Source organism: Oxyura jamaicensis, chromosome 10, assembly GCF_011077185.1.
Source record: "Oxyura jamaicensis isolate SHBP4307 breed ruddy duck chromosome 10, BPBGC_Ojam_1.0, whole genome shotgun sequence".
Lineage (NCBI taxonomy): Eukaryota > Metazoa > Chordata > Aves > Anseriformes > Anatidae > Oxyura > Oxyura jamaicensis.
The window spans coordinates 2,676,037-2,688,062 of record NC_048902.1 but is presented as its reverse complement, the minus strand read 5'-3'; the positions used below and the strand labels follow the sequence as shown (position 1 = coordinate 2,688,062).

At 34.5% G+C, this 12,026-nt stretch overlaps 1 protein-coding gene across 8 annotated transcripts in view; it reads left to right on the top strand.

Moving 5' to 3' along the window:
* Window positions 1-12,026, top strand: part of WDR72 (WD repeat domain 72) — a 122,397-nt gene that overhangs the window by 17,017 nt on the left and 93,354 nt on the right. For all 8 annotated transcript variants that reach the window (XM_035335687.1, XM_035335688.1, XM_035335682.1 and 5 more), the window contains 8 exons: window positions 270-346; window positions 1,349-1,468; window positions 3,773-3,918; window positions 4,262-4,358; window positions 6,291-6,432; window positions 6,930-7,172; window positions 7,730-7,950; window positions 9,340-9,535. In XM_035335687.1, coding sequence (XP_035191578.1) covers window positions 270-346; window positions 1,349-1,468; window positions 3,773-3,918; window positions 4,262-4,358; window positions 6,291-6,432; window positions 6,930-7,172; window positions 7,730-7,950; window positions 9,340-9,535 — 1,242 coding nt within the window. The remainder of the gene's footprint in view (window positions 1-269; window positions 347-1,348; window positions 1,469-3,772; window positions 3,919-4,261; window positions 4,359-6,290; window positions 6,433-6,929; window positions 7,173-7,729; window positions 7,951-9,339; window positions 9,536-12,026) is intronic.

Here is a 12,026-nt window from a genome sequence, read left to right as displayed (position 1 = left end):
TGGTAATATCAGGGAAATTATTGGGTGTTGAACCCCTATTTTATTTTCTATTGGAACATAGCTATGAAGCAAAATTATTATTCACTATTTGCTTTTATGCTTTGTATTTCAATGTACAAATTAGTTGTTTAATATTTCATTTAAACAGTATCCCACAGAATCCATCAGGTTTAGTGATGCGTACAACACCAGTGTCTATACCAAGGTTCTCCTTCAGTGTTAGGCACTGTTTGGACTTGGTATCAAATTGTCTCACTGTCTTTTCACAGAAGACTCATTGGTTGCGGTGTCTATAACTGGAGTTCTTAAAGTATGGGAGCTATCTTCATCTCTGACTAGCATACAGGTCAGTTTGTATGAGCTGTGAAATGATAACTGGAACAATAACAAACATAGTAATATCCTCAAGTGAAGGATGTACTGAAACAGAGTATAGATGAGTGAGAATTTTCTGGATGTGCATTAAACCAGATTGATTAGTATTGTCTGTGTCCTTGATGAAGATGTTAGTCCTCACTAAGTCTCCAAAAAATTGAGGAGGAAAAAATCCCCCTATTGCAATTTAAAATTATTTGAGCCATTGGACAGCTCTTAACTGCAGTCTTCTACTCAGGCTTCATATCTTTCCATATTGTGTGGTGCTGAAGCTGTAATGCTTTTCTACTGTCTCAATAATGTCACTAAGTTCTTGAAACCCTTTCATTCCTTTAAACTCAAAGCTCTTTAAAACTTACTCTTTGTACTTCCTCTTCATTCTTGTTGCTTTTTCTCAAAGTGGTCTTCTAGTCTTTCCTCTATTTTTTATTATACTGTCTTCACTTGAAAAACAGTTACTCTGTCATGACCTATTTGTCCATTTTCAAACTCATTCTCTTCAATTTTATGATAATATCAACAGCTGTCACTTGACATGCACAGGTGCTAGAATTGGAATACAATGGTTGGGTTTGGATAACTGGGAATGCAATATATTCTTTAGCTATTTTGAATCTGATAATGTCACTATGGGTGGTTGAAGCTATTTTTTTTGACTGAAGAATACTTAGTATATATTCATGGCAGCAGATTCAATCCATAACTCTATAACCTGCCTCTAGCTCTTTTGCATGCTCGTTATCACTTCAAGTGAGATCAAGATCTAAGCAATACAGAATGTGTTTTGGTTACACAGTACTTGTGAGCCCTACTGCACACTACTCATGAACGCTGTTCTCCTATCACAATTTTAATCAATAATATTTTACACTGAAAATACACATCAAAACATTTTTTCAATGTTTATTTCTATTCTAAAAGTTAAGCTATCTGGAATAATTCGCATGGTGCTTTTTCCCTTTGTGCTGTGAAGGAGAGGCAAGGTGTATGTGAAAAGGAATCAAAATCTCTGGACTGTTTAAACTGTCAAGCAATACGGTTTTGCACTTACACAGAAAGGCTCCTTCTAGTTGTGACCTCTGTATGCTGGCAGGTATGTTATTGAGTGTTATTTAATTTTGTTAATAACTTTGAAAGGTTGATTAATTCTTTCATGAAAACACTACTTTTTCTCTTAAGTTAAAATGCTTGCTGTGCTGTCCTCTCCTGTTATTTTAACTGCCTGACTGAGATAAGCATTTATTTTTAATTAATGTATTTCTGCTTTAACAGTTTGTCATGAGATTGATAGGATAGTAAGTATATTTCAAGTATTATTCATGCTTAAAGAACAGGGTATATTATAACCTTCTCAGCAGTGTATCTCAAAAGGAGACAAACATGTACTAGAAGGACATGAAAGTATTAGAAAGAATCCAGAGGAGGGCCACAAGGATGATTAAGGGGCTAGAGTGCCTCTCCTACAAAGACAGGCTGAGAGAGTTGGGGTTGTTCAGTCTGGAGAAAAGAAGGCTCTGGGGAAACCTTATTACAACCAGCCAATACCTAAAGGGGAGCCTACAGGAAAGCTGGAGAGTCTTGGACTCGTTATCATGGAGTGTAGTGATAGGGCAAAGAGTAATGGTTTTAAATTAAAATAATAGGTTTAGATTAGATATTAAATTTATTCCTTATGAGGGTGGTGAGGAACTGGAACAGGTTGCTGAGAGAATCTGTGGCTGTCCCATTCCTGGAAGTGTTTAAGGTCAGTTTGGACGGGGCTTTGAGCAACCTGGTCTAGTAAAAGGTGTTCCTGTGTCAGGGGTATTGGAATTAGATAATCTTTAAGGTCCCTTCCAATCCAAGCAACTCTATGGTTCTATGCACAAAAAACATTTAAGTATGTCAGCGGTAAACAGTCAGCGGTGACTCAGTAACTAGAAGCCTTTGCTTCATCAGGGCTAATATCCTCAATACCGTTAACAGTAGCCAGCGAAAACAAACAGCCCAGACTATCACTTTCTGTTTTAGCTGTAAGAAAACATGTTTGTGTAGTTCCCGAAAATGTAATTTAGTGTTTTTTAAAGTTGATCTGAACTATGGTGTGAAAACTCAGTATTTTTCACCTTGGTTGTGACATTCCTTTTGTGCTAATAGCTCAATTATTTTAATATAAGGACCTGATCCAAACAGTACTGTCTGGTGGGTGGGGTGCAGAATTCACATAAACTTGAGTCAGCTTTAATACACTTGTAGGATATTCTTCAGACTTCTCTTGTGCTATTTAGTCTGTACAAAATCACTGATGAGCTTTCTATATACAATAGATACGTTTTATGTGAAATGAAAGTAACATTCATTGTGAAAAGTGTTGTACAGATTTATAGAAAACAAGAGACACACGTTTCTTGTAACACTTCCATTATGCATTTGAGTATTTTACTGCTCAAAGTAGTGGTACAGATGTGTAAGATGTTTGTTTTATTTTTTTTGTGTGTGTTAATGAATATATAGCTTTAAAGAAAAAGATTATAATATTACTCCTTAATTAGAAGTGTATGTGGTATGTGTGAGATTCATGTGTGCTTAGTGACTCGACTTATAGTAATGAAAGTATAGAGGAAATTATCTCAGAAGTCCTATGTTCCATACAAGCAATTCATAGAAAGATTTTTGGAATGAGAATTTCTTCAAACTGTTGGAATAAGTTATTGAATGTGGCTAAGAGAACTCTGTGTGAGGCTATTAGGAACATGCACAAACAAACAACTATCTTAGGTTGCCTTGCTCATATCCTGTTCTGGCTTAAAATGGCAAGGTCAGAGGAAACAAGCTTTTTTTTTTTTTTTTTTTTTAGTCTTCATAAGTGGAAAAGCTATAAGAATTATCCCAAGCAAATGGGTTTACATGTATGTTTTATAGGTATTCTTTACTTTCAATTTGTGAAAAAGAAGAATCTGTTTCCCAAACACAGAAGAAAATCTGTTCTGTTAAAATATGCTTTGGTTACACCAGCAGATTATTTTACAGAATTCTTAAAGAATGCCAACAGACATATTAAATGTCTATTAGACTTCAATGTCATATTTGTTACATACTAAATTAATTATTTCTAATATTTACTGGTCTGTTAAGTTATATAATAAATACAAAACAAAACCTAAACCCTATCTAAAATCTACTAATATAGTAGAAGCCTTTAATTTTATTTCTTGTCAGTTTATCTTTGAGATCTTTTGATTCTGATATTATGGTATTCTGATGGTATAAAATCTGCCTCGTCTTGATAAGAGGTAGTTTCACTACAAAGTCAAGCTAATGTTTTACTTACTGATCCTTTGCACAAAAACTAGCTTGAATTAAAATGAATCAGTACTGTTTGTTTATATTTTACTTTTTTTTTCCTCTCTGATCTTAGGTTTATGATTATTGTGATTTCTCCTTGCTGTGTACTGAGTTCAGTAAAAGTGGTCAGTGCTTTGCTGGTGGTGAAGTACTAGCAGCTTACAGACTTATCATCTGGACAGAAGATGGTTACAGTTACATCTACCAGCTGCTAAACAGGTGGGTTCAGATGGGAAATTCACACTAAAAGTTCAGGTACAAGATGAACTTTGGGAGGTTTATTATGGAAAATCTCTGCATGTTGCAAATGATCAAAAACCTGAACAAAACCACTTTGGCACTCAAAGATTTACCCTGAATTTGACAGCCCTTAGCCTTTGTTTGACACAGCAGGGGACACAGGAATAAGATTAGCCATGTAGAACTTGGGCAGCTGGTGCTGTGATTTCACAGAGTCGCTTGTAATTGCTTGGTAACTTTTAATTTAATGTGTGGATCTTGGACATTACCGTTCTGCTTTCTAAAACTAACTTTTTAAACCTCTTATTTTTAAATTATGCAGTGGGCTTTCTAAAAGCATATATCCTGCAGATGGGAAGGTGCTGAAAGAAACTGTTTATCCTCATTTACTCTGCTTTACTGGTCTGAAGGAAAATAAGGTAAATTCAAAAAGAACTACAGTCAGCTTCAAAATCTACTGTATGTTTTTAGTAAATTACCAGAATGATCCCTAAATTGTTTAAATATCAACAAATCTGAATGTTATATAAAAAGAGTAAGATATTCCTTCATTTGAACACTGTAAATTTGGAGACGTTCATAATGTATTGTCTTATTTTTCTGGCAATTTTTACAGAAATCCTGTGTCTCAGCTACAGACTTTTTTCTGATTTTGTAATAGAGGGAGAGCTTTTCTTTATGTGGTCTAAAATAGCTTTAGAACCGTTTACTTGCACATCTGTAAATAACAGTGAGCAAAATGTAAGCAAGTTGTTCCATTCTTCTTCTATTAAGAAATGCATGCAAGTTTCAGTGAAATTGTGTAAATAGGTTGTTCCCATGTGTACCTATCTTAAGCTGAAGGGGTTTGAGTCTGTGACACTTTATTTAGAATACTGTTATCTTGAGCCTTCAGAGGCATAATCACATGCCTAACTTACATTGTGTGTGGACTAACAGTACTCAGGGTGCATAAAATAGACCCATGACTCTTTAGAACCATGGCCTCTGCCTTGAAAAAGCTTCTTTGGTAAGAGAAGAGGAAGAATTAAAGTAGGTGATATTTACTTCTGTTTAAGAATTTATGATTGGCAGGGTATATCACATCAATTTTGATGTTACTGCTTGGATGAGTTCACTTAAGCTATTTTGTTTGAAATCTGCATCTTGGTTTACTGTCTTGCCTTGTGTGACCAGAGTGAAATAGATAAAGAAAACTAGCTGACAGAAAAACTGAAAAATAGATAGAAGTTAGGAAGTAGAAAATCTATGCAGGGGTTAAGCTCTTAGAAAGCATTTGTATTGCATACTTTTCTGAAGCCTGACAGGTATCTATTTCAGCTGAAGGAAAATAGAACAGTCCAGTCATGTCACCCCCAACAATTCTTCTGATCTAAAAACAGAGTTCCTAACTGTGGAAAGATGCCAAAATTCATCTATCGTGGGGGAAAATAAACAACCAGAATGCATGCAAATACAAGGGTTACTATGATGGAAGGAAGATATGTTGACCCCTTCTAAATATATGCATTTTTAATAATGTCAATAATATTTTCTTATATTTCTTCTCAAGTGTTTACCCTCCTGCCTGAATAATTTTTATAGCCAATTTGTATGACACAACAAAACTGCCTAAACTGGTCTAAATTAAAATCTAGTAAAGTAAACATACCTGGAGATGCCTTATTTTGTTAACTTCCAGTTGAGGAGGATATTCCTCTAGTTTTGAGCCTCTAGAAGTTTCCCCTTAGGCACCTCACTTGTGGTATTTAATAATTTCATATTTCTTCATATTTGGGAATGAAGGTTATTTAACCACTAAATCTTGACAAGTCACCAGTAGATTGTTACATAGTCTAGGTGCAACTGACAGGATAAAAACTTTGTTATACCTATGGACGAAGAAAATATACAGATTTCTAGTACTCATGGAATATTAAACATTTTTTTTCTGAGATAAATATACTCCAACTTTTAAAGTTGCAGGACAGCTCATATTATTTTAAAATTGCAATATATAAACATACTCTCATATTCTGTACACTGTTGATAATATGGAGTCTTCACTTAGAGGCAGTGAACCTAGGGATCTCTCCAAGTATGTTTTTCCATTTGAGATGTAGGTTCAGCCAGAGGTACTGGCAAAGCAGAGTTCTTTGAGGTCTTGCACCAGGCAGAGTAGACCTGGTCTGAGCAGAGCTTAGTGACAGCTGAGTGTTCAACCTTTATTTGTTTTAGATTTCTATGGCTTTTGATGTTAGAAACTTTGAATTTGCACTTAATTATTGTATTATTTTATCAGTTTTTCCACAATAGAAGACTGATTTACTGTTTGTTTGTTTATTTATTTATTGTCTTGTTTTCTTTGGTAGAGTTTCCCTTTTGTTATGGGCTTTCTGAATGAAAGGAAGGAGCCTTTTTATAAGATTCTTTTTTCTGGTGAAGCTTCAGGAAGAATCACTTTGTGGCATGTTCCTGATGTCCCTGCATCAATGTTTGATGGTTCACCAAAAGGTCTGGAAAATCTATACTCTCAGTACAGTATCCTTAGTTATGTCTTTAAGTCAATTTTCATGAACGCTTTTTATTATGGGAAAAAAAAATAACACTAAAAAATTAGTGCTCATCTATATATTGTGATGATTGCCTTTAATTAGGAGCAACACCAAATAATAGTGTCCAGGAATGGACACAGTTTCTTTGTGTAACTGAACAAATCTACCTATTTCCACCTGTCTATAAACACATTTTTACTAAACATCATCAAAATTTACTTAGCTGATCGTACTTGTGGCTTTTCATGGACAGGTAATAATTTTAAAAAAAGAGATTTTTAGTAAGAAGATATGATCCAATGTTGGAATGGCGCTGACTTTCCAACTTCAGGATGCAGAAGGGATAAGTTAGGGAAATTATGGAGAAGCTAAAATGTATGTTTGGTTTTGGTTTGGTTTTGAGTTAAAACAAATGTTCCTGCTTCTCTCCACCCCCTATCCCCACCCCCTCTCCAGAGATCCCAATTGCAGCAATATGGAGTCTTCAGGATAACTTTGATAAAAATCTTTCCATGTCAGAGGGCATTATTGATCATCTTTGTGCATCTAAATATGGAACTGAAAGTGCAGTCGTGACTTCCTCTGTGTACATACCCAATCTTGATAAGCTTGTCTGTGGCTGTGAAAATGGGGAAATTTTTGTAACACTAGGCTTAAAAACAGCAAGAGCAAGACTTTTAGAAAACGTGTCTTTGAAAGGTAAGTTTTAACAATTTTACCTATTATCTCAGCCAAGCACAGAAAACTTCGTACTTCCAATATCCCCTTCAATGAGCCCTGTAAAAATTCACTGAAAGTGAAGGTGATAGTCAGGCTCTGAATGAGAAAAGGAGGATTATGATGGGCTTTTCCCTCCCTTGGTAGATGACTTAAGATACAGTTCAGTACTACCAAGGTGCTTTGCACTCTTAGGAATCTGGGAATGGCTGCAGGGGTGAAATCACCTGGAACCTGAGTTGCAGGATGTCAAGATAGGGGCACTAGTCTTCTTTATTTTCCCTCAAAAAGATCATTCCACCGAAGGAATGAAAAGGATACATCTTAGTAGTTGAATCTCAAAATGTAGGTCTTTGTCCTCCCTTTTGGGAACATGTCTAAAATTGTTTGATCCTATGGATGTCTTGCCTAAAACTGTTTGGATGACAATTCTTAGTTGTATTTTTTTCTGAATCAATGTATTAGCAAATGTGTTTATTTTAATTTTAATTTAATAATGATAACCTTTTATTTTTAAAGAACAAAAATTTTTGTTTCAGGTAATCTATCACATAAAGTTTTGAATGGTCATAGTAGCAGAGTCACATGTTTACTTTATCCACATGATAAATCAGTCAGGTTTGATCCAAGCTGGCTGCTATCAGGGGGACAGGATTCTGTTGTGATCTGCTGGAATATATTTACTGGAGAAATCTTGCACCAATTTATTCTGCAAGCTGGTCCAGTGACAGAGCTATTGCGATCTCCAGGAAACTTCAATGTAAGTAAAAACATAATAAAAGGCATCAAATATAGATACAAATATAAATATATATACTTTATATATAGTTAAGTATACTTGTATATACAAGAAGAAAACACTATCTGGTGGTACTTCTGTGACATTTTGTCTTTGACTTACATTCACTAATCAATTACTTGTCTTGTTTGAAAGTTACTTTTAACTTTAAGGGGGTGACTTTTTGTTAATTTGTAATTTCAGAGGTTCAGAAAAGTGTGAAAAAAGTGATGTAGTAAATTGAAGTTCTTAACAGTTTACTCATAACTTTTTAACATGATTATAAAGCTATTTTAATCTGTTATCTACTACTGAAGTTGAGAAGTGTAATCAGTAAGGTTAGGGATTTAGTAAGACAAGATGTAGTAAGACAAGAATTAGACCAATAATATTTCAATCTAAATAGTATTTCAATCTATAAGGCTTTATTTGGTTCCTGACAGATCTCTGTAGTCCTTTGTATGTACACAATTGTGTTTTTATAAGCTTTAGAAAAACTTGCTTTGTTTTAATTTAATTTTGAAGTAAGAAATCAGATGGGAAAATTACTGAAACCTTTATGCAGAATCACTGAATAAATTCTGTCCCCATTGCATTTCATGGGGCTGGGATTTCACTTTTCTTAGCCTATGAAGACAGTTGATACCTATAATTGGCTGAGTTTACTTAATGATAACATTAAGATTAAGTAGTCTACAAGACCTTTAGCAGTGATGTGATTTTAATACCTTCTAGAGGCCTGGCACAAGTTCTTAATGTTTGTAAGGTTCCTTAGCACTTTCTGGAATCTAGATAGGATTTAATACCTGCTTGGATGATGATCCAGTTCTCTTTAAAGGGCTGAAATTTCTCATAGTGTGAATTCTTTTATGTCACCAAAAATTCCTAGCAGAAAGGGAAGGCTTTGAAGAACCAATTCCATACAATTTTAAATTACACTGCAATATACCTGTTTTTCATTAGAAATATATTGCCCTTGGCTTTTGTGCCTTAAGACTTGATATAATTTTATATCACATGATTAACAGTTTGGCTTATGTTAATGCCTTTATTTGCAGTTATCCTTGAAGAGAAAGTAATTATATATTTGTTATATAATCACTGTTTTGTCAGGCTAAGTACTGTGGATTAATGGTATTTAAATTTCTCATTTGAAAAATCAGAGTGGGCTGTGTATCTTCCTATTTGTGTATTAGTTTTACAGCTAGTCTGCTAAGAACACATTGGAGAAATAAGCTGAAATAAAATATTTTCCCAAACTAGTATGTTTCAAGAAATAAATCACTAGGAAATTGCTCCAGTCTTGTAACAGTGGTGTGGTCATAGCTGTTGTTGCAGTACTGATAATGAAGTTCTTAATCTGTTCTACAGTTTAAAGATCACAGCATAGTGTGCTGTGTGTGCAATGATCACTCAGTAGCTATTCTACACCTTCAGAAGAGAGAGTGTCTCCTACATGCCAGAAAGCATCTGTTTCCTGTGAAGAAGATCAAATTCAACCCTGTTGAAAATCTGCTAATTGTTGGATGTGAAGATGATTCAGTGTACGTTTGGGAAATTGAAACAGGTAATAAGTTGTATGTTCACCTAAGTTTTGTCTGTCTGTCATGTTAGGCTATACAAACCTAATTTACAGATGACTGAAGCAGAAGTACTAATACATAGAACATTTTAATTAGGAAGCTTAAGTTTAATATAACAAGCAAGATATCTTGAAACATATGGAAGTTTTAAATGTCACTAATGACATAAAATAGCTTATGTCAGATCCTGACAATTGGATCATTAGCTGATATTGTAGTGAATTGAGCTGAATATTTCTGGAAGCTATGATTTAAAAACAATGTGCTCTCTTGAATTAAGAAAAGAAATTTACTGTTTTAACAATACCAAATTATAGCATGAAATTCTGCCTTCTTCAGCAAAATTAATTTGAAAAACCTTAGATATAATTGTGAAGCTCACAACTGTGTAGTTTGGAAAACTAAAAGTGAGTATTCCAAGTTAAATTGTAGATTTCCTCCAAATTAAGACTTATTCACAAGTGTAATAAATGCAGTTATTTGAACTTTGATACAGAACATTGGAGAATGTACTGGCACTGGATGTTGCAATATAGTGTTTCTGTGCTGTTCAGAGTAACGTGCCTTGTGTGGTGGAAAGAATACATAATGAGTCTATAACCACTGAAATGCAGAGCATATTAATACTGCATGAAAACAGTTTTACATGTGTCCTGTGTAACACTGAAACCACAGCTTGCTTCACAAATCATTTCAGTGCAGTCAGTGTCTAGGCTGTGTTTACTTCAAAGTCCACAGTTATAAACTAGAAAAAAGCGTTTAATGAATCATAGAATGATATAAGGGCTCAGACTGGAAGGGACCTTAAATGTATATTGTTAGAGAAAGCCATGTCAGCACAGAAAAAAAAAAGGCATTTTGCAAAATTAAGTGATGTTTAAGCAGTGTAGGGCTTTGAATTTAATCCTGACAGTAGGGGTACTTTCACCACACTGCAGAGAGAAGAGGTTCTTCCTTAGCTTTAAAAAAAAAAAAAAAAAGACTCATGGGCAGTACTTATTGTGGTGTGAATTCAGTGCTGTTGTTGTGTGTGCTTAGCAAAGTGGAAAATTATTTTGATTCTCAAAATCTGTAGAAAAGTAAAGCTAAAATGCGAATTTTAGCAGTCAACTATAAAAGACTAATCCTTTCTATCACAGTGCAATGAGCAAAGCAGACCAAGAAGTTAAGGGACTGAAAGGGAGACAAATATACCTCAGTTGCAACCGTATTCTAGTGAAAATATAGTGAATTCTTTGTGAATCATTGAGATTTAATAGCATAGGATTGTAATGATACCAGAGAGACAAATCAGGGTGTATTTGTCTCCTCTAGCTATGAAAATAATGCCTGTTTTGCAGGAAGTAAAATGGATGCCACTGCTCATGTATTATTATATAACCAAGAAGGGTGAAGATAGTTAAAAGTACCTTTATTTGATGTTTTTGTATCTTTTGCTACTAACATCAGGCCAGAAGGAGAACTACAATCACCACAACTAAGGAATATCTGGTACATAAGGGATGCAGTTATTTGCTATGTTAGCAAATAGCTTCTGTATTCCTCTTCTGTATTGGTGAAAATATATAGCTGAAATATAGCTGAAAAAATGATATTTAGAGAGAATACCCAGGAAAGCCTATTAGGATAAGCTGTAGTTAGTTTAATGTAAATTATATACTTCATGTAGGAGAACATGAGAGGTCATAGCATTGATTGTTGAAATTGGCCTGACCTAGATCAGGAGCTATGCAGATAATTCAGTATCACTCAGGCAGACAGAGCGTTATTCAGATGTACAGGGAAAGATGTATACAGCATCACAGACAGAACTCAGCAGGAACAAAGCAGAGTTTCATTAATTTCATCTGTTGGTTAATGGATAGACATGCAAAGTACTACTTGCTGATGCAGTTACCTGTGAGCATGTCCCCTGGTATTTAAAGAAGATAGTCTAAGTGACAGCCTTGTGTTTGGATTCCATTAGGGATATGAACATAAGATTAAAATGTTAGTCATTTCTATAGTCAAGAAGTATTTCTCTTCTTGCTATACTGTTAGTTTCCTGACTGAAACTTTGCTTCCTTAAGTGAAAGTCATCAGAGGACCTGATTTTGTGTCAGGCTCATGTATTACTGTTAGCAGTTTTTAATTTAAAAAAAAAAAAAAAAAAAAAAAAAAGAACAGAGTTATTGTGCTAGAGTTAATGGATAACTGGGAAAACAGCCAGTCTGTTTATAAAGCCACTCTGTTTATAATTTTGGGATGTGAATTAAGGAATTTCTATGAATATTTCAATATTTACACTGCTGTAGAGTCAGCAGTAATTCTGTTGAATTTGACAAATGACTTCAAAAGTTTAGGGGCATCTAGTACCTATCACTGTCTTTCAGTGACACCATTTTAGGTTCAAAACTGTCCTACCAGGTAATTAAGAGCATGAACCCTTAAGCAAATGAAAGACTCTTATACATTACAATTAATCTTCCAAGTTTC